This window comes from Phragmites australis, chromosome 3 (genome assembly GCF_958298935.1).
Source record: "Phragmites australis chromosome 3, lpPhrAust1.1, whole genome shotgun sequence".
In the NCBI taxonomy this organism is placed as follows: Eukaryota; Viridiplantae; Streptophyta; class Magnoliopsida; order Poales; family Poaceae; genus Phragmites; species Phragmites australis.
In genome coordinates this window covers 27587848-27610653 of record NC_084923.1, presented here as the reverse complement: position 1 = coordinate 27610653, position 22806 = coordinate 27587848, and the positions used below count along the sequence as shown (strand labels likewise).

At 47.4% G+C, this 22806-nt stretch overlaps 1 protein-coding gene across 3 annotated transcripts; it reads left to right on the top strand.

Annotated features, from left to right (window-relative positions):
- On the top strand, positions 1–21376 carry LOC133912758 (mechanosensitive ion channel protein 2, chloroplastic). Of its 3 annotated transcripts, none has more exons than XM_062355647.1 (14): positions 1–256; positions 1623–1781; positions 1859–1918; positions 3038–3195; positions 3929–4049; positions 4147–4241; positions 4487–4600; positions 5492–5552; positions 5794–5943; positions 6009–6119; positions 6379–6546; positions 6657–6770; positions 7597–7653; positions 20496–21376. In XM_062355647.1, the coding sequence occupies exons 2-14, from the start codon at positions 1704–1706 to the stop codon at positions 21204–21206; spliced, it is 1998 nt and encodes a 665-aa protein (XP_062211631.1). In that variant the 5' UTR covers positions 1–256; positions 1623–1703; the 3' UTR covers positions 21207–21376. The 3 variants fall into 3 exon arrangements, with proteins under 3 accessions (XP_062211631.1, XP_062211632.1, XP_062211633.1); XM_062355648.1 differs by having other exon boundaries at positions 1606–1781; XM_062355649.1 differs by lacking the exons at positions 1623–1781; positions 1859–1918.
- Positions 21377–22806: the final 1430 nt, after the last annotated feature.

The following is a 22806-nucleotide window of genomic DNA, read 5'->3' as shown; positions in this document are numbered from 1 at the left end:
CGTGGCTTCGCCCTTCCACCCGTCGCTCTCGCCCTCCGTCCCTGTGTCGCCGCGCGCGGAGGGCGTTATCTTCCCCTTCCTCCTGATTCCTATTCCCCTCCCTCCCCTCCTTTGATTCTGCTGGAGAAACCAGTTCCTATCCCCCAAATCTCACCGATTCCTGGCAAGCTCGTGCCCCGTGCCGGGGCTCCAGGCAGCGCTAACATCCGCCCATCCCGAGCCGGCGCCGTTGTCCCGCCGCCGGTGCCCAGCCCAGGTAAGGCTGTCCCCTTCCGATTTTTCTTGGCACTTTTTTGTGCCTTGTTTTGGCTCGCCAACCAAAGTTTCGCTAGTCAGCGTGCATGCGGCGACATAATTTTGTTTAGTATTTGTTATCCCTAGATTTGGCCAAAAATTCGGATAGGTTCTGTTGGGAATGGGCAAATTCTATGGGAAAGACCAGTAACAACATTAGCCAAAATAACTAAGGCAGCGTTAACAAAGGTATGACAGGATAAGTTAGGGCTGTAAAAGCAAACACACCCAAATTACTTATATGTATTTCTCCCCACATTGCCATGGTATTAACTGTTTCTTGGGATTATCATACCTGAGGACCTGCAGTTCTAATTCCCAACAGGCTAAGACTACCTATTGCCACCAAATTAAAAGGATGACAGTTCTAATTCCAACTTCTGTCTTTGCTCTATAATTGTAATATAGTGAGTACTTAGTCCCTTAATAGTTTCGGAAGCAAGCTGCAGGTTTTCATTTGTTTTTCATGATACACATACTTCTTTAAAGTTGTTTGTTGAATGATCTCCGCTATGGAAATACATCATCTTATTTGTGATAACATTGAATCAATAAGTTATTCCTAACATGACATCAATGTAATTGCTTTTTTGGGTTGTGCATGGAATGGTTGAGTTGATTTTGCATAGTGCTAGTTCTAGGCTTGAGCCAAGTTGGTCTTGGAGCTCAGCTGGGCTCTCTTCATTGGTTGGGTAGGGCACTGGTCGGTACAAATAGGGAGCAATATTGGTCAAACACGATATGGTAATGAATATTTAACCAGATATCATATCAAAACAGTGATATCATAATGTGGGAATATAGCACAGACAAAAATGAATTATCAACCAACGATACACGTCCAGCCTGTTTGTAGCAATGTAACGAGAATTTTTTTATAGTGCACTATAATCTTGTATGCTGTCTGTTTTTCTGCCAAACACAAAAAGTATACAGAAATGTTAAAAAGTAACTGTATCGGGGACTGGAGAAACTTAACATAACTCTTACAATATACAGTCATTAAACTTCCAATGTTTCTTTCTCTTGTGTGTAAAACATATGGGAATGAATGACTCAAGGAGGCAAACTGAAAAAGAAAGAAGTATTCCATGTTGGAGTCAAAATGTGCCAGCTCTGTTCTTGGCAAGGTACCGAGAACTTGCACTCCAACACGTTGTCTTCCGCTTGCCCTCCGCCATAGCCACTGTGTTGCTGATGCTCTATCTCTGTGAGCGGAACCAAATACTGTATAATCTTTAGAAGATCATAAATAGCAGCTGAAGTTGTTGATCTACACATAATTAACAGTTGAAAAATCAGCCATTCTAGTTGTTTTTGTGTTTCAGGGGTGTAAACTTGCAAATATGACCCCTCAGGGACTGATAGAAGACTGTGTTCAGTTGATGTGAATTTTCATTCCATTTGAGATGGCGGTTGGATTGACATCTCAGCTGTTCCAAAGAGTGACTGCAACTGACATATTTAGCCAAAGGAACAAATTTAGGGTACATATTGCTCCCTTCTTCTCTTGTAAGTTGTTGTCTCTTTTTGTTAACGTTTCATCAATCTCTTTTTTACTCAGAGCCCTGAGATGAGGAGTTCTCTCCCCTTGTCATCCACTTCGTTTCCTTCAGTTGCTGATGTATGGTTTCTTTCTTTCCAGTCTTGCTAAGCTAACCGCACAGTTCATTCATTGTAATACTAATTTTACAAGGGGTGTAATGATTAGTGATGCTTCTTTATCATGATCTATCAGAAGGCCATCAGCTGTTTGTTATTCTTTTTTCATTTTGTACTGTTTGCAAAATCTGAAACAACCTTCCCTTGTTGTGCTTATTAAAATATTCTCTGTGTAATTTAGTAGAGTTAATTTAACTGGAGCAAATGGTTCTTCCAAAAGAAGGCTGTACAGATGTTTGGCAGAAATAATTAAGTAATTAACCATTACTGTCTGTTTCTCTCAGATAGCTGTAACAATCAACTCTGCGTATGTCCAGACCTCATTGACACATATTCTAACCAGAAAGAATGAGGATTTGAGTGTATTTGGTTTGAGTTATGTAGAGCACACAGCCACACACTGTGTCGCAATCTCACTAGGAAATAGGGTTAAACATTATGTTGCTGCGATTGATCACACAGCCACACACTGTGTCACAAAGCATTAGTCATACTCACTAGGAAATAGGGTTAAACATTATGTTGCTGCGTTTGATTGTAAAGATATTTTGAGGACTAAGTTTATTTAGATGCCTTTTGAACAATAGGTTTAACTAAGCAACTATGTTCCTTATTAAATCATACTGTCCTACAGCTCTCCATTGAACTTTTGGGGAGTAGGGAGTAAATATTTGTTAACCATATGAAAATGACACTTTTACATTCATTCCAAAAACTACTGCTTGATATCCATAGTTTATCAACATCTTGGAATAAATATTATTATCAAATGTGTGCCTTGGAGACTGAAACCATAAAACATACATATAAGAATGAAAGAGCTATCCATAGAACTGAATACTTAACATACTTCTATCCCTCAGAATGTAATGTGTAATCTACAGCCTTTCTGTTTCTACTTTCATCCTCTAAAACCTGAGTGTTGCAATTTGTTCCATGATCACAGTTCCATGGCTTTGTTATTATATGGTACTATAGTTTTTCTTATTCTCTAAATTTGTTCCAGTACAGTAGTTAAAAAGCACACTGGTTTTAACCCATTATTGTAGATCCTACAGAATAACTCTTGTTTACTTTGCAGAGGCAAGATTGTTGGGGACATAATGTAGTGGAGAGTACCTACAGGCCCATGCTTTATACGCCTCACAGATATAGAGCTTGGGGCTTTAGATCCTTTGCCTTGCCAGTTTCTTTGCAGGAAATTCCTCTTATCAAGAGCACATCTTTAGCACTAACTAGGTAGTTCCCCTTGTACCATTCTTTACTTATGAAGTTTGTGAATGCTTAGATAGTTTTCAACGTCCATGATTACAGTGACTGGGTATTGATCAAACAGCCAAACAGTAATATGGATCTTTCCATTTTTGCGTGACTGTAAAATGACATTTTGTAGTAAATATTTGTTAAACAGGACACCTGAGAATAATTATCAAGAGTATGTAGTACCACAGGTGTGTAATTTGGTATATTCCAGTATCTGGGTAAGTGAGCATAAAAAAAATATGCATTCAATAGGGTGATTACCTGTATCTCTTGTTGCGAATGTTGAGATTCAGACAATAAAATTGCGATGGCATTAATTTGATGCTTTGGCATATGATGGCGCCTATATAGTATGGTATTTTTATTGATTATACTTTTGCGCTGGCTCCATTCCTTAGCCAGTTTTAATTGACTTTTATTTGCTCCTGACCTATTCTTTCTTGATGTTATTACTATGACGCTCTATATGCTTATTAAGTAGGTTTGCGCATGAATTCTCTTTTAATGAGAGAAATGCTAATCTGCCCATGGCACCAGGACCAGTGTACCCACTACCCACTTCTGGAGAAGTGCGTTTTACTTTATAAAAAAATAAAAAATTGAGAGATGTAAAACATTTGCAATATTTTTACTTGAAAAATTGTTATTTTTTAAAATTGCATCTGCATGTATCCATATTCTTTTAAGAATTGCTTTTTTGCCTTGACAGGTCATGTGACACTTTACTTGCAAATCCTGCTACTTCACTTGTGGTCCCTGCAATCGGAATTATCATGTTTACACTATGGGGGTTTTTGCCACTAGTGCGGGATATTAGAAACCGTTTTGATGTATGGTTCTGTTACATGCTACCACATTTTTCATTTTCATGAGATCGTATACATGACTTGCTAAAAATACGGGAACCTTTCATAATGGACCCTGCAGCATGGAGGCAACTGGAAGAAGAGCCCTACGTACTTAATTTCTACATCCTACCTTCAACCTCTACTTCTCTGGACAGGAGCAACACTTATCTGCAGGTATAGCTACACCAGATTATAATGATGTTTTCTTGCACTGGCAATTCTATCCACTTGATATTGCATCGTCATAATGCTTACATCCTGTTTGTAAGGTGGGAATTCTTCCAGTACCAGTTTCTTGTAGGAATTGCACTACCTATAATTCCTGCAAAATTCCCATGTTCCAAATGGGCTTTTAGATCTTTTGCTTAGTTTTGTTTTCTGTAATTTATCTTTTTCTTTGTTCATGCAATGTCTTACAGGGGTTTGGATCCAGTTGTGTTGCCTTCAGCAGCAAGCCAAGCTGTAAAAACGCGCCTGATAACTTTTGTGAGATCATTATCAACTGTCCTGGCTGTTGCATATATTCTCACAAGGTGCACATGCTACTTCCTAAGAAAAACTTCAGTTGTTTGTGAGTTGCACCTTTATTGAGTCAATCATGCTCATGCAAGTTACATTCAGGAAATAACAAAGTTTACAACAACGTTTCTAGATAGTTTATGTAGTCAAGTTAGCTGAGTCAACTGCAAAAGCACATGCCAGAGACTACAATTTAGGCCATGGTGTTTTGTCTATCTCATCTGCATGTACAAATGACTTTCTGACTACGTAGCATGAATGACAATGCATTATACTGGTACAATATGACAAACTCATGGCTATATGCAATATTTGTTTGAAAGATATTGACAGAAAAGTGTGTATATGTAAAAAAAAAATGGACGGTTACTGGTACAGACATGTCAAATTTATTGAACTATTTGATGGGAATAAGTGAAGATTATCTCCAATTGGTGCTATACGAACAGATAAGGAGTGTATTGGAAGCATATCGTTGAACTACTTGATAGAAGCATACAAGAAGTATTCAGAAATGAAATTTGCTGGTATGCTGGTATATGTGAGTTCCATGTTTGTGTGGAAATCATAATCAAGCACATTGTGATATCTGTGTAAGATATCATTTCAACATTGTTGAGCAAGGATATGATCCTTTGGGATTATTTCCTTTGCTTTACTGAACATCCGCTGGAGTGCCTAGATGGAATCAAGTAACTGAAATATTATTTAGTCTATAATGGTATTTCCTGTAGTGCAATGGAAAGAGGTGCAGAACATCATTACTGATTGGTGATTGCCACTTTGATTTGCATGATCTCAAAGGTGTCTGTATATTCTATGTTGTTTTTTTATGGTTGAGTTAGTTTCTTTTGTGTTCACTTTTCTTTGTTTTTTAATACTAACATAATTTATCTTCTTTTTAGCTTGATTCATCAGGTACAGAAATTTCTCGTGGACATGCGTAACCCCAATGATACAAGAAATGTGAGATCCTTATATCTTAACAAGTAAATATTATGTTGGTAGCTACCATAGTTCCTTGAACTGTATTTTTTTGTCTGCTTGCTATATTAAACTCTCTATTTGTTATTATATTTCTTAGTGAACTGAAACTAAATTTGATATTTAAGCTTACTAAATATAGAAATAAGTACTAAAGTTAAGATATTTTTCTCGATTTTAGTTCCATGCTGTGGTATTACTTATTCAATTTTGTTTCTCGCAGATGGGATTTGATTTTACCATGAAAGCTCTTTATACTGGTATTTGGATTGCTGCTGTTTCTCTCTTTATGGAGTTGCTGGGTTTCAATACCCAGAAGTGGATAACTGCTGGAGGTTTTGGGACAGTATTGCTTACTCTTGCTGGTCGTGAGGTACTACAAAACTGTTTTTGATAGGATTATTTTACAGTGCTAATCGCTATCATAATTCATTGCAGATTTTCACTAACTTCCTCTCGAGTGTAATGATCAATGCAACACGCCCATTTGTAGTCAATGAATGGATCAATGCAAAGATAGATGGTGTTGAATTCTCTGGTATTGTTGAGGTCAGTATTTGGATGCTTTATAAGTTACAATCTATTGTTTTTTTTTTAAAAAAAAAGTTTCAATCTGTCATTTAGAGCAAATATGATGTTCTGTTTCTTGCATTTTATGGGCTAATACTATGACCATCTAGTTATGATACCATTTGCACCATTATTCAACATTTTATTTATATTTACTAATATTTGTCGTGGCCCCATAAAAGATCTGATCAATGTTTCATTTAATTATTTCACTAACTTAAACTGATTTGATTTTCAGCATGTTGGTTGGTGGTCACCAACAATCATTAGAGGTGATGATCGAGAAGCCATATACATTCCTAACCATAAATTTACTGTGTCTATACTAAGGAATAACACTCAGAGGACCCATTGGCGTATTAAGACCTATCTTGCTATAAGCCACATGGATGCTGGAAAAATTGGGGTATGAACCACTTTGAATTACTTAACACATTACATATCTCTCGCTCTTCAACCTTTTTCCAGCATATTAAGGCCCTATCTTAGCCATGCTTCTCTGTTTTTCTTTGGCAGATAATTGTTGCAGACATGAGGAAAGTGTTGGCAAAAAATCCTCATATAGAACAACAGAAGCTGCATAGGAGAGTATTTTTTGAGAAAATTGATCCGAAAAATCAAGCACTCATGGTAATTCCTTACATTCAGTAATTCCATCTTTTGGTTGAATTATGGTTGCACAATCAGTCTTTAACAAAAACTATGTGGTTGGTATTGGCACATTTTTGTTAGGCAGAGCCTTATTGGGCTGTCTGCCAAAGACCTCCCTCTCCTTTATTGTTATGTTTGGCCTCTTTGCTGTTTGCGTTACCTAATTATGCTTGCCTTAGCTGTGCAAAATATCCTAGGGCTTTGAGCCATTTCATTGTGTCTGTCCCTTTAGAACTTGTGCTGGACTGGATGCTAGTTTCCAGCTGGCTATAGGTATCTGGTCTCGAGGTGATATCAGTGCTAAGTTTCAGGTATCTACCAAATTGGTTAAGAACTGTCCATAACCACATGATGATAGGCTGGTCTTATTTTCTTTTAGGGGATGTTTTGATAGGGGGATTGCTCTAGGAATTTTTAGTATTTCGTGCAAGTTAAAAAATAAATCCCAAGGATTTGGATCCAAATCCTCCCTGGCCAAACAAGTCCTTAGCTTGTTTCAGAGAATATTTTTCATTGTCAAAATTTTAGCATGAACTTATGTTCTGATATTGGCTTGCTTTATGAAAAATGGGTGCTGGCAGTAAAAACCATGTACTGGTTGGTAATTTTCGGTTTCCCTTTTTCCCATTAACTATCCTCTTGTTTGCATACAACTGGTGTCAATATTCTAGTTTCATGCATATTTATCTATTTGTATACATTCTTAGAATACTACACCATCTTCCATTCTATTGCTTTGAATTTCATATCGGTCACTAACTCCTAACAGTTAGGATTCACATCACTTTTGCCGTGTTTCTTGTAGATTTACATATCCTGTTTTGTAAAGACATCGCATTTTGAGGAGTATCTCAATGTCCAGGTAATTTGTCTATCTATTGCAACATATTCGTCTTGCTAGAAAGCCTAGGTACATATTGTGTAGGCATATGCTTATGGTGTCTGCTGAAATGTATATGTTCTGTCACTTATGAATATTGTTTTCTAGCTTGTAGTGTCCACCACAAATAACTATTCTGGTCGGTAGTCCACGTTGTACACCACGTACTGGAGTATGACACTTTCATGGTTTCACCCATTGAGTGTCACCATGTTGGAGCTTTTTCACAATTAAGTATTTCAGTATGGAGAGTTTCCATTATGGTGCTGTTGGTCTGTGCAGTTGCCATATGACATAAAAAGCTAAGCAAATCCAACCATAGAACTTGCAAAGAAAGAAATCATAAATGAATTGGGCATAAACTGTATGGCTACTAAATGGCATGTCCTAGTGTTTAAAGTCTTGAGCCTTGAATTTCTACATGCACAATGTTGGAGCAAGAGTTCGTCTTGTCCTAGCAAGTATGGCGAGAGTTTTTTCTAAGGAGGAGACTCAAGTTTGGAGACGAAGTTTAAGAGGAAGGAACACCACGAATGTATTGATGGTGAGAAAATGAGTCGATCTGGGGGGAGTATCACAACGTGACTTGGTGTTTTTTCACCTTTGTGTCCTTCTACCGTCTAGCCCCCAGGACGCCTATTTATAGGGCCGTGCGTAGCTTGGCGTACAAGTTATCACAATGTACAAATATCTGGGATCCGACCAAATTGTTGGGCGTTATTCCGGATAACTACTTTCTATTTTACCTGGGAGATAAATATCCACCGTAGTAACTATCGTGATGCTTGCCTCGTAATGGGGCGAGCCGGTTGCTAACTGCGGCCTAGCGCTGTACTGTCAGGGGTGTCAGGATAGCCTCCATTATACCGGAGTGTCAGAGCGTCGTCCACCAGTCTAGGCATTTAATGCTGGTCACTTTATTGCAGGCAAAGTATGACCGGTGCTCCTTTTCTGGCAGATCTTTTCTGAGGTCTGATGACTCACCACGCAGCCTCCAGGAAGCCGGCCCGAGCAGCTGGAGATGGGAGTCTCATGAGGCATGGCTCCAGGGGGTGAAGTCTCCGGGAGGTAGGACTCCAGAAGGCCGAGGCTTCGGGAGACCGAGCCTTTGGGAGGCTGAGCCTTCGGGAGGCCGGGCTGGTTAAGCCAAAGGGCCGTCAGGGGTCCTTAACAACGACCCCCAACAGTAGCCCCTCGTGAGGGCGGCCAGCGGAGCGATCGAGCTCGCGATTCCTTCGGAGCAGGGCCTCCGGCGGTCCTTGGCTTGTGGTTGATGGCTCGTGGTCCCAAGTATTGCTTGGCTTATCTTGGAAGGTTTGACTCGAGTGATCGGAACGATACGCTGGATGACGTCGGCGACATGTGGCATTGAATGTGCTCTGGGGAAAGGCGCGATCCCGCCCTATCAGGCGGACGTGGGACGCGTGGCGTCTTTCGTTGGGGGGTCATCGGGGTCGGTTCCGCTCCCCCATGATCTGGCCTGGCAGGCGAAAGGACTGGGTATGCGCCCGCCGCCTGGGGGGGGGCAAGTTGCTCCTTATTTTTAGGAGGGGGATTACCTAGAGCGACCCTTTCGTCAACTCCTCGTTCTCATCTGCTTTTTATCTTAAGCGTCTTTTGCTTTGCACGAGTCATCCTTTGATCCCTGCTCTTCCTCTCTTGTAATCCAACGCCTTTTGCCATCCTCCTGTGGTTCGTATGGCTGGCTCGAGCACCCTGGGTGGGGCTGGAATTCGGGCCGTGAGTGAGATCGCCGGAGCAGCCGCGGTGGGGGACCCTCAGGTGGCATCGGTTTTCCCGTCGTTGATGGGGCCGTCGCCAGGGGTGGAGCTCCGGCGTGCCAGCAAAAGTCACCCCCAGCAAACCACTGTGCTGGGGGCGTCTGTCATCGATGACGAGGAGCTCGACCGGATGGTCAGGGAGGGGAAGATTCCCTCCAGAGCCGTCGCTCGGCATCTGTTAGACGAGGAGGTCTCGAAGCCTCTGGCCCATGAGGTTATGGTGTTTGAGGTCTTCTTCAAGGCGGGCCTGGGTTTTCCCTCGGTGCCGCTGCTCCAGGAGGTGCTTCGCCACTTCTACGTGGAGCTTTCGCATCTTCACGCCAACGCCATTGCCCGCCTGGCCACCTTCGAGTGGGTCATGCGGGCGGAGGGGTGTGAAGGGAGGGCGGATTTCTTCGCAGCCCTCCACTTTGCCAGCTGCCAACCGAAGCTGATCAAGGTTGAGGGGACGAAGAGGCCCCTCAGCTTCGGTAGCGTCAACTTCCAGATATAGCCGCAGTATCGCGATGCCTCCCCGGCGAAGGCTATTAATGGTCGGTGGTATACCAGCTGGTTGCAGCGGTGGTTCTATTACAATGTCGGCCTTTCATCGCCCCTTTGCTCCACAAACCGGGATATTGCGTATGTTCCGAAGCCGAAGACGGAGATAATGGACGATCAGTTTGCCTCACGGCTGGCCCTTCTCCGGATGGTGGCCGAAAAGATGAGCATGCGTTAACTCGTGGAGGAGTTCACCATGTTGCACATTCGGCCCCTTCAGATGGGTTAGAACTGTATTTTTGAGCAAAGTGCGGAAGAGTGGCCGAAGGTGTACTTTGATCCGTCCGTCAGTGCTGGTGAGTTTCCCTTGTAGTTTGGTTTTTGACATGCCAATGTGAGCCGTCTTTTTCTTCCAAAGAGCTGCCACTCGCTGGAGCACGCGGCGGAGATCGCGGAGGTGATCCTAGGCCCCCCTACTTACATGGAGCGGGAGCGGCGGGTGGCCCTAGCACGGAGCTGGGAGCGATACAACCGTGTCTGTTTTCATCTCAGAGTGGGGGCTCCGGTATGGCGGGATCCTCCAGAGCCTAAGGCCGCTGGAAAACGAGCGCGTGCAGCACCCCCCCCCCCAATTCGTGCGACGACAATCCAGGCCCAGCGGCCTTCTATCTCCGGAGGCTCGCATACCGGTTCAACGGCCGAGTCGTCAGAGGTGCCCCTGGTTCGTAAGAAGCGTCTGAGGCGAGTTGGGAGCGTGAGCGACCAGTTCGGAGGCGAGGGCTAGTTTGGCGGTGATGACAGGGGGAAGGGCCAGGTCTCCCCGGATATTGCGGGTCATGGCCAGAGCCGGCAGAGAGGCGTGGCCTTCGTGGACTGATTTTGGTATCGTCGGTTCGGACGTCGAGGATGTTACAGGCTCTCCCGTAAGAGGTTCGGACGTCGAGGATGTTACGGGCCCTCCTGTAAGAGGTTCGGAGGAACTAGGTGGGGCGTCTTTTGCTTCGTTAACCATATCCTGTTTTGGTCATGCACCTGTATTTTGATTTGTGTTTCCTTGACATTTTTTAGCGATCCTCGAGGTGGATGCATCCTTGACTCCAACCCCCCAAGGACCCGGAGACCCAGCAGGGATCGGGGACTCCTCCGGAGGGGTCTCTGAAGGCCGTCCTGGGGGACGTGGCTTCGTTTCTGCGGAGCACCAAGCCAGTTGGTGACCTGTCCTTGGCGGCTGGTGCTGGAGACACCGTGCCCTCCGCCAAGGCTCCCTTCGGAGCAGTTGAGGGGGCCCTTGCCTCGGGGTCTTGACACCGGACGACTTTGTGCTGCGCCCAGAAGCGTCAAGGGCCTTCGTTGCGGCCTCGTCTCTTCTTCGGAGTGGAGAGGTCGAGCGATCGTTGGTCCAACGTCCTTTGGAGGAACTGGAGGCGCGGTTGGTAGCGGCGGCCCTTCAGGTCAGCAGTATTGGTTACGATTTGCCGGGTCCAGTGTTTGATTCTGAGTAGCTCATTCTGTCATTTTCCTTCTTCTATTGTGCCTTGTAGTAAGTAATTTTGACGAGGGCACTGGGAGGTGGGGGGCGCCAGGCCTTTGTCGTGGCCCGTGACGAGGTTGAGGGCCTTCGCCAGGCCTTGGAAGAGGCTCGAAAGTGGGCGGAGTCTGTGGAGGGTCGTCTTCAGAAGGAGATGGCGCTTCGCGAGCGTGCGGAGGTTGAGGCGCGGAAGGCTGCCGAAGACCTCCGGGAGGCGAGGGAGTTCACCGATGCGGCCAACGCAGCCCGTGTGTCTGTCGAAGGTTACGTTGACACCCTTCGGGCGGCGATGGGTCGTGTGCAGTGAGAGCTGGACGAGGCTCGTGTATCGGAGGGGGCACTGCTTTCCGAGTGCCAGCAGTTAACTGTATTTGCGTCGGAGGTGGCCTGGATTACTTCTGATGCTTTGAGCGGCCTTGGGGCTCGGTGCCCGTCATTGCCCTCCGACTCGGAGGCGTCAGTTATGCCGTTCTTCTTGCTTCAGTCTGCTGCGAAGGTCATGGTTAGAGCCGCGGAGGTCTATGCGAGGTCCAGCGCCTGTGTGACCGTTGCGCTACAGCTGACCCTGCTGCACCAAGCGGGGGTTGGTCCCCTCGAAGTACTGAAGCAGCAGGTGCCGGACTCCTTGGTCGAGGGTTTTCGGCAAGAGGAACCTCCGGCGGAGATTCGCGCAGCCCTGGAGAGCTTCCGCCGTAGCATATGGGCGAAGCATGGTCGGAGCGTGATGTTGTGCTACATGGTAGGTCAGGGGACTCCGGGTGCCTCGGGGGCCTTCTCTCGGGTTCTTCGTTGGGAGGTCCGGCCCTTCATCCGGGGCCTATGGGCGCACTGTTAACTAACCCTTCTACTTCATGTATATGGTCTTTTTCTTATTTGATGGAACAACGGTTATATTCTTGTGGTTTGCCTGTGTTGTTTCTGGAATATTTGCCTTTGAGTTTAATTGGAGTCCGATCTGCGTGTATAGGTATGGGGGTCCGAGGCCAGAAGAGGCCTTGTCCGTATCTTGGATAGTGCCTCTGGGGAGGGATCGAGTGTGTCCGGAGCGTCGGGGGCTATTCCGTCCGTTCGACGGCGGAGTCGTTTTGTTATGCCCTGCAATTCCGAGGGGCGTATTGATCCACAGGTGGCCGTCGATGTCTTGGTCAAGTCGGAGGATCCCCTTGTGTCTGCTCTGGATGTATATTTTGTTGCAAGGGACGACTGGTATGCAGCCTGAACAGCCCGTGAGGTTGCCAGCTCACGTTTCCTACAACGCTTTGTCCTTCCCCGTGGTTCTGACGGAAGAGTGCCTTCGGAAATTCTTGAGCCTATTCTGGACGAGGTGAAGATGGAGGAGGTACAGGCCGCGGAGGCCTCGCCGGAGGGGCAGGAGGTGGAAGAGCTGGACTTCTCGGCCTTCGACTCGTATCCTTTCCTGGCGGATCCTTCGTCTTCCCGAGGCCGAATCTCCGTTTTGGGCAGTAGCTCTTTTCACGGAGGGGGCTCGTGTCGGCCTTCTGTGCGCAGTTGTCGGGGACGACTCTCCAGGTCCCGTGGTGTTCTCATGAGGTGTGGCGGTTGGGTACCCTTGTCTTCCCGTAGTGTTACAGGGAGGCGCAGCAGGCTAGCAAGTTTGTTCGGCATAGATTCGATATATAGCGACTAGCTATATGCAAAAACTCTTTGTATGTTATGTATGTACAATTTGCGTTGTGTTAATTTGTTGTTTTGTTTCTTTCTCTCATCTTTTTTTTATGATTGATCGCATCGACGTTTCGCTTGTGACCCTTATCCTAGTCCCTTCGCATCCTGCGGCTGCTTAGCGGCCATGGGGTGTGAGATTCAAGGGGCATTGCGTTGCAGTAGGTGTGAGTGGGGAGCTCGGAGTTTTAGGTTTTCAAGATATCGGAAGGGTCAGATGATTTTGGTATGGAGACTTTAGTCTTACCGGTGCTGGGGGATTATCCATCCGCCATGTTAGGTCAGCCAGGCTTTAGAAATGACGGAGGGTGTTATGCTTGTCCGGTATGAAGGCACTACCTTCAAGATGCCGGATTGGTCTTTGTCTATCTGCTATTTTAGGTTTGCTAGGCTCAAAAGATGACGGACAGAATGCCTGTCCAGCATGGAGACATAGGTCTTCAAGATGCTAGAGCGGTCTTCGCCTATCTGCCACATAGGTTAGCTAGATCTTAAAGATGGCGGGCGGAATGCCTGTCCAGCACGGAGGCTTATGCCTTCAAGCTGCTAGAGCGGTCTTTGCCTATCCGTCACGTAGGTTAGCGAGACCTTAAAGATGGCGGACGAAATGCCTATTCAGCACAGAGACTTACGCCTTCAAGATGCTGGAGCGGTCTTTGCCTATCCGCCACGTAGGTTAGCGAGACCTTAAAGATGACGGACGGAATGCTTGTCCAACACGGAGACTTACGCCTTCAAGGTGCCAGAAGGTCTTCGTGGGTTTTGTGTGGAGTTCTTTTTAACCTTCGGAGGGGACTAAGCCTAGGGCCCCTTACACATAGTAGTTGCGGAGGGTCTCCGCATTCCAACTGTGTTCGAGGGGGTCCCTTCTGTATCGGCCAGGTGGTAGGAACCAGGCCTATTAGATTTGAGGACCAGGTATGGGCCTTCTCATTTGTTGCGTAGCTTTTTCGGAGTTAGGGCACGTCGAAGTACTAGTTCGTCGGGTTTGAAGTTTCGCGGCGCAACCTTTGAATTGTACCAGGTCTTAGTTTTCTTAATGTAGTGATCAAGATTCTGAATGGCATGGAGCCACGTGCCTTCGGTGAGGTCGAGGGAGAGCTCCCTTTCTCTGTTAGTTTGTGGAAGTTGTACCTTGAGCAAGCACTCCTTGACTTCGGTAGGGGTCATGGTCGCGTCTCCATACAGGAGGTGGAAGGGTGTGAACCCGGTGGCCCGCGTGACAGTGGTGCGGAGGGACCACAAAATCTTTGGAAGTTCCTCGACCTATAGCCCTCGAGCTAAGCCGACAAGGCAGTGATTTAGACCGGAGAGGATGTTGCTATTGGCCCTTTCGATGGCCCCATTGGATTGAGGGTGTCGAACTGCTACGAAGCATAATTCGATGCCGAGGTCGTCGCAGAATTGTTTGAAAGGCCCAAAGTCGAATTGTGTGCCGTTGTCCACCGTGAGCTGTCGTGGGACGTCGAAGTGGTAGATTATGTTCTTCCAGACGAATTTCTGGACATTCTTTGACGTGATTGCCGTGAGGGGTTCGGCCTCGACCCGTTTGGAGAAGTACTCCAATGCCACCATTGCGTACTGAAGGTTGCCTTTGTCACAGGGGAATGGACCGATGAGGTCCATACCCCAAAGAATCAGAGTCAGACGGGGGCGATTGGTTGCAAGGGAGTTAGGGGTTGGTGGCTTCGGCGTTCCATCCATTGGCATCCTTGGCAGGTGCGGACGAGGTCTTCTGCATCGGACATGATCGTAGGCCAATGGAGCCCTTGACGGAGTGCCGTACCGGCTAGGGCACGAGGCGCCAGATGATTGCCACAAAGGCCTTCGTGTATCTCCTGGAGGAGGTTGGCTCCTTGTTTAGTAATGTAGTGAAGGAGGGGAGCGCAAATACCTGATTTGTAAAAGGCGCTATTTATGAGATGGTAGCCCCTAGCGCGATGCTGGATGCGGCGGAGCGCAATCGGGTCGTTCGGTTCTTCTGTTCCTCTTAGGAAGGATAGGAGGGGAGCCCTCCAGTCTGTTGCTTCGATGGGGAGGATGGTGGCGGTCGTTTCGTCAAGAGCTCTAGTGATCGGCTGGTGTAGGGTCTCGAGGAAGATGCCTATCGGTGGGTCTTTGCCCGTGGCTGCGGCCTTTGTTAGGGCGTTTGCCTGACTGTTGTCTGTCTGCGGTATGCTTCGTATTGATATGCCGCGGAAGTATGCCTCGGCCTTGTGAATGGTCTCGAGGTATCTTGTTATGTTCGGATGCTGAACTTCAAAGCTCTTGTTGACGTGATTGGTGACAATCTGAGAGTCGGTATTGATGATGACTCTAGCTGGCCCCAAGGCTTAGGCCTTTCGGAGGCCTAAGAGGTCGGTCTCGTATTCGGCTATATTGTTGGTCGTCTTGAAATCCAGACGAGCAGCATATTGGACTTGCTGGCCTGTGAGAGAGATGAGGACCGCGCCAGCTCCGACGCCCATGGAGCCGTATGCTCCGTCAGTGTAGATAGTCCAAATGTCTTGGGAGGGTGTAGTGGTGGGTTCGGTGGGTGCTAGAGTCAATTCTGTGATGAAGTTTGCCAGGATTTGGGGTTTGATGGCGGTGCGGGCCACAAACCTTACCACGAAGGGGGCTAACTCTATCGCTCACTTGCCGATGTGTCCCGTCACCTCCCGGTTGCGAAACATGTCGCCAAGTGGGTACAAGGTTGGGACAGTGATGTCGTAGACAAGGAAGTAGTGCCGAAGCTTGTGTGAGGCTATCAGCAGGGTGTAAACTATTTTTTCGAGCTCGGTGTAGTATGTCTTGGCCCCGGCTAAGGCCTCCGAGACGTAGTATATAGCCCTTTGAGTGGAGCGACCGTTACTCTTTTCCTCCCGTACTAGGGCGGTGCTGATGGCAGACGTAGAGACAGATAAGTATAGGAGTAGTCCTTCGCTCGGGAGGGGTATCGCAAGTGTTTCGATGTGGGAAAGGTGTGCCTTTAGGGCCTCGAATGCCACTTGGTATCCCAGTGTCCAGCTAAATGGTTTGGAGCCTCTCAGCATTTTGAAGAAGGGGAGGCTGTGCTCAGTAGATTTTGCTAGGAAGCAGCTGAGGGTCGCCTGCCAGGCGTTGTACTTCTTTCGGATTGGTGGGAGGCGACATTTCTGCGATGGCACGAATTTTGCCCGTATTGGCCTCGATGCCTCTTCGGGAGATGAGATATCCCAGCATCTTTCCACCCCTAGCGCCAAATACGCATTTCTCTGGGTTCGGCTGCACGCCAGCGGCCCGGAGGCTATTGAACGTTTCTTGCAGATTGGCAACATGGTTGGCTTCTAGTTGGCTTTTTACCACGATATCGTCTACGTAAGCCTCGACGTTGCGGCCTAACTGCCGCTGCAACACCTTGTGCAGTAAGCGAGAGAAGGTGGCCTCAGCATTCTGAAGACCGAAGGGCATCCGGACGTAGCAGTACACTCCGAAGGGGGTAATGAAGCTGGTCTTGCTCTCATCTTTTGTTGCCATCCACACCTGGTGGTACTCGAAGTAGACGTCGAGGAAGCTGGCGGTGGAATCCACTAGCTGGTCGATGCGAGGAAGGGCTACGGATCCTGGGGGCATACTTGTTTCAATGTTGTGCAATCGATGCACATATGCCATTTTTCGCTGTGTTTCTTGACCAGAACGGTGTTGGAGAGCCAATCGGAGTGGATGACCTCTCGGATAACACTGGTTTTTAGTAGCTTCTGGGCTTATTCCTTTGCGGCTTCTGCCCGCTCTAAAGAGAGCTTGCGAAGCCCCTGGTATGGGCCTTGCCTTCGGGTCAACTTGAACTGAGTGCTCAATAATGCTGCGGTCGACTCCTGGGAGGTCCTGCGGGGATAATGTGAAGGTGTCGAGGTTACCCTGCAAGACGGCTAGAAGTTGGGTTTCTTGCCCGGTGGTGAGGTCCGCCCGTATTTGGAAGGTCCGGTCAGATTGGTCTTGGTGTATGGGGATCAGCTTTATGCCCCCCCCCTCCGGTTGTGGCCTTGGAGGGCAGTGGTGCCCGGGATGCGTCGACGGAGGGTCCTCCGAGTCCTCCTGTGTCATAGTGTGCATGTGACGACTAGGGAGCGGAGTAGGGTGCCCATACTCGATGCGTCTAGCCAGGTCTTGGTTGCCGTGGACAGTTATTAGCCCCTGGGGTCTGGGCATTTTCAGGCAGAGGTAATTGTGATGGGGTATAGCTCCGAATCTGTTCAGAGTTCCTCGTCCCAGGATGGCATTGTAGGCCTACGGTACGTCCACGACGTTGAAGGTGATGACCTAGGATCGTGATGCGGAGCCCTCGTCGAAGATGATCGGGAGTTCCATCTGGCCTAGGGTATTGAGGGGCCCCATTGTATCCTTAGAGGGGTCTGTTGCTTGGTGACAGCCGCCTTCGTGGAATTCGGAGCTGGTAGAAGGCATGCACGAATAGGAGGTCTGTCGAGCTACCTCCATCGACCAGTATTCTTCGGACCTCAACTTCGGCGATGCTGGCTGAGATGACCAGGGCATTAGAGTGGGGAAATTTTACCCCTTCGAAGTCGTCGACGGTGAACTTCACGGGGGCGTCGGCCCAGTTGTGGGCTTGTCGATGGATGCTAGTCGCTCCAATGTGGTGTACCCCGTGTGCGTAGTCTCATTGCCGTCGTTTCGAAGTGCGACCGGAGCTCCCTCCGCCGGTTATGGCGAGGACGATCTGTTTTCCTTGCGCCCTTTCGTCGTTGTACTGGTCTAGGGATGATTAGGGTGGCGAAGGTAGGGCCAGCTGCGGAGGATTTTGCAGGGCCAGATGGTCGACCTGTTGGTTGGCCGATGGCCTGTGATCTTCAGACCGCTCCTTGGTGGCCCCATCAGTTGAGGCGAAGGTTGCCTACCTCCCGAGGTACTACTCTCGGAAGGTGGTGAGGGTTCGACAGTTGTTGGTATTATGTTCTCGTCCTGTGCCATGTAGAGTGCACCAAGACTCTTCCTCAGAATGCTGGTTTGGAGCGTGGCTTCGCTACGGGAGGCCTCCGGAGCGTCCCTGGCCGCGTCCCCTGGGGTGGCTTTGGTTCGGAGCCCCGCGGCTCGGGCTGATACTGCTGATGTTTCGGCGTTGTCGCTGCCGCTCCCTTTGGGACCCGGCGGTAAGAGCCTCCTCGAAGCCCCTATTTGCTGGAGGAGCGGGGGCGTGTGACAATTCGGTCTGCGAGTGCGGCCTCTCGGAATTGGCACGGGAAGCCTCGCTGGCTTATGATCACCTCCAGCGGAGTTTTTCCTCCTCCGTCCGCGCATACTCCTCGAATTTGCTTATGTGGACTTCTACCGTGCATATTGGATGTTGGTTTAGCTGATCGTATAGGGGGCCTTCGGCCAGGCCCTGGGTCGCGGCGTTGATGACCGAAGAGTTCGATATGCCCCTAATCTGGGCCTTGGTCTGGGAGAACCTTTGGAAGTAGTCCTGGAGGGTTTCGTCTGGCTCTTGCCTGATAGTGAATAGGCTACCGGAGGTTACTAGCTCAATGAAGGTGCCCTGGAAGTTGCTGCGGAAGAGGTCTCGGAGTTGGGACCAGGTGTGAATAGTGCCAGGGTCCAACGTCCAGAACCAGCGTACGACCACCCCTTCTAAGGCGAGGGGAAAGCATTTAGCCATGGTGGCCGGTCCGCCCCCGCTGGCCTCTATGGTAGAGCGTAGGATCGGACGAACTCGCAGGGTTCGAATCGCCTTTAAACTTGGGCAACTTTGGGGTCCGAAAACCCTCTGGGAAGGGCGTGGCCTGCAGGTCGGCTCGCAGGGGAGGCGTGGTCTTGTAGGGGGTCCTCACGACATCGGCTCCGAGGCTCCAGAGACCGAACGGGCCGGGTCCTTGCGCCGAAGGGTTCGTCGGTTCGTGGAGCTTGGGTCGTAACCTCGTCGGTCGTCCTGGGAGCGGCAGCGAAGGTGTGGGCAGCTTGCTATTCGACCCGCAGGGCTATCTGTAGTTCCTCCATCTGGAACAGGAGTGCCGCCAAGCGTGATTGCCGCTTGGGCGAAATGGTGTTTTCGACAGTAGCGATGGCCGCAGCCCCTAGGAGCGCAGTGGGGGCCTTACCTTGCTCCTGTTGGGTCTCCGGGGTGGAGCAGAAAAAACCCTTTGGTGCCACCCGCGGTTGTGGTTATGGTTGGGTCGGCGGTGGTAGTAAAGTTCCCGTTCCCTTGGCTGGGGGCCTGCGTATAGTCGACTGGATTGCCGCGCAGGCATGACTGGGCGGTCGGTCGCTGTCGACGAGGCCTTGGTGGTCTTCTTCTTGGGTGGCATCCTATCTCTTTTAGCACTTCTGCATTCGAAATCCTCACGGACGGCGCGCTGTTGGAGCAAGAGTTCGTCTTGCCCCAGCAAGTACGGTAAGAGTTTCTTCTAAGGAGGAGACTCAAGCTTGGAAACGAAGTTTAAGAGGAAGAAACACCATGAATGTATTGATGGTAGAAAAAATGGGTCGATCTGGGGGAGTATCACAGCGTGACTTGGTGTGTTTTCACCTCTGTGTTTTTCTGCCGTTTAGCCCCCAGGGCGCCTATTTATAGAGCCGTGCGTAGCTTAGCGTACAAGTTATCAAAATGTACAAATATCTGGGATCCGACCGAATTGATAGGCCTTATCCCAGATAACTACTTTCTACCTTACCTGGGAGATAAATATCCACCGTAGTAACTATTGTGGTGCCGGCACCCTAAAGGGGGCGAGCCGATAGCCAACTGCGGCTCGGCGTTGCACTGTCAGAGGTGTCAGGATAGCCTCCATTATACCGGGGTGTCATAGCGGCGTCCACCAGCCTAGGCATTTAATACTGGTCACTTCCTTACAAGCAAAGTATGACCGGTGCTTCCCTTTTGGCAGATCTTTCCTGAAACCTGATGACTCATCCCGTAACCTCCGGGAAGCCGGCCCGAGCATCTGGAGATTGGGGCCTCAGGAGGCATGGCTCCGGGGGGTGAAGTCTTCGGGAGGTAGGATTCCGGAAGACCGAGGCTTTGAGAGACCGGGGCTTCGGGAAACCGAGGCTTTGAGAGACTGGGGCTTCGGGAAGCCGAGGCTTCGAGAAACAAGGCTGGTTAAGCCAAGGAGCCGTCGGGGGTCCTTTACAATGACCCCCAACACACAGTGTACTAGGTTTTGCTTGAATATCTTTGAGACTTTTCTGTGGGTAAACTATGCAAGAGTTCTTTTTATCTAGACAAAATTTCGTTGGAGAAACTTAGGATGCCATTTCCACATGACATGCATTTATATTTAAGTATTTCAGCAGGATTTTAGGTTGCATTTCGAACAATTTAGACTGTATGTGTCATGCCATATTAAAAAATAATTTCGATGTTCCAAATTACACAGGAAGCTGTTATGTTGGATCTTCTTAGAATAGTTGGCCATCACAAAGCAAGACTTGCTACCCAAATTCGAACAGTTCAGAAATCATATGGCAATGCAGACTTTGATAACATTCCTTTTGGAGAGGATATGTATAGCCGTGTCCGTGGTCGTCCACTTCTGATTGATACGTCTGCAAGAATCAGTGATGACAAGTCCAAGCCTCGACCGGTGTCATCACATGAGGAGCAGAAAGTCAAGACAAGTGGTTCGGTAGAGACCAAGGCAGTTTCACCTGAAAGTGCTAGTCTAAACAACTCTGAAAAGCAGGAACAGAAAAAAATGGTACCTGAAGATGGTCGGATGAAGAACAGTAAGAATGATAATGTGGTGCCAGTAACACCGTCTTCAGATCCCGTTACATCAACTTCTAGGACTGGTAAAGGGAAGACTCATGATCCTGAAACCACTGAGCGCCAAGGAGATGGTTCAGTGTCGGTTGCTAACCCAAAGAAAGAATCTAGACCTGCCTTTGAAGATAACATTGTTCTGGGCGTAGCTCTTGAGGGCTCCAAGAGGACGCTGCCTATTGAAGAAGGAATGAACCCTTATCTATCACTATCTGAGACGGAGCAGGACACGGTAGAGGCTGCTTCATCACCTATGGATAAGAAGAGTCAAAGCCCAAAACTTTCAGGTCAAGAGAAAGCTGACCAGAGAAATATCGATAGGTGATCCAAGTTCAGACTGAATTTTTATGAAAGATTTGTCACCAAGCCTACCTTTTTTGTGCGCTTGTGCAAATGCAATCTGTCACACAGCTTTGTTCTATGTTTAAGGTGTAAATCGCTGCTGCTGATCATTCAGGGAACACAACCTGTTCAAATATATCATTCATATTGCTATAGGCTTGTAAAACTTGCAAGGGCTATCCTTACAAATATTTTGTACATATTCTGCAGCTGCTGATTGCTGGAGTGATCCAGATAAAGCTGATTTTAAATCGGTTCTTCCATATGCATCTCCGCTGCCGCTCCTGCAGTTCCTCGCTCTGGAAACATTTTCTTGTTTGCTCTGAATGATTTTAGCGGTGTCATCTGCTGCGAGCTGAACTGCCGTGCGTGTGCTTGATGCTCGTCTGTCAGCTTGGACCATCAAGTGTCGGCAAATTAACCTCAGCATGCGGCCTGCTCAGGGGACCTGGGGCCATGATAAGTTAGGGCTCATTTGGAACACAATAACTTTACACAATTGACAACACTGCACCTAGCTTGGTGGTCTCCCTTTGCTATCTAAAATAATATGAATGTAGCTCTGAAATATCCACTCCACATGACCCTCTTGGTGCATAAGTGTGAAAAATGCATACCAACCAGAGAGGAGAAAATAAACGATTCAAACACGATATTTCAAAGCACACTTTGCATGTATGCAGCTACGCTCACCCGTTTCTCTGCAGACTGCAGAAAATCACTGGGAAACACACGAACTGTCATCTCGACTCTGGTTATCACCACTACATTCCATGCATTCTTTGTTCTCTGATGATCAAATATTTACAGATAGATGTTTCTTGTCCCACCTGCCCAAAATGCCACAATCAGATGAGTGGTGAAAAATTAAAGCATATAGTTTCGCCTCACCACTACACTACCTCTCTTCTCAAAACTACTAGTTTACAGTTTTTAAAACATTCAAATGGAGTTTTCAAACCATCATCTCGAGTTTTAAACATTCTCACTTTTTGCGAAGGGGTATTTTTCAACATTCAACTAATTAAATATTTTCACCTCACATTGAAAATTTGAATTTCAATCAATAATTTTTAAAATTTCCAACTAGATTTATGACAAAATTGATCATACCTCAACTTTCGGTTTGGTGTCTTCTGACTTCCAAAATGTAGGTCCAAACTTTCTATCTTGGAATGAAATTTAGGAAGACCTTTCAATCTTGCTGTGGATTTATTTTTTGTTGAAGCACTGGAGATTTGCTTGCCGTATTCTTGGATTATACTTTTTGAAGTATAATGTCCATTTTGCCTAATCAACGTCTTAATCTTTTGAGTAAATTGGTTGGTGTATGAAACTCAATAGTGTTGAACTACGTGAGATAATTAACAAAAATAGTAAAATGGCCTCAAGGCAAATAATGAGCGTGTAAGTGATAAAATGCAGCAATAAAAATGCAAAATTGTAGAGGAACGTTATATAGAAAAGCATGAAACATAACATTGTCAGGTTGAATAATTTTGTGCAGATTTTGTGCAGAGATAATTAATATAATTGCAGGACATAAACACTACTTCTAACATCTTGTTGGAATATCTCTGGTT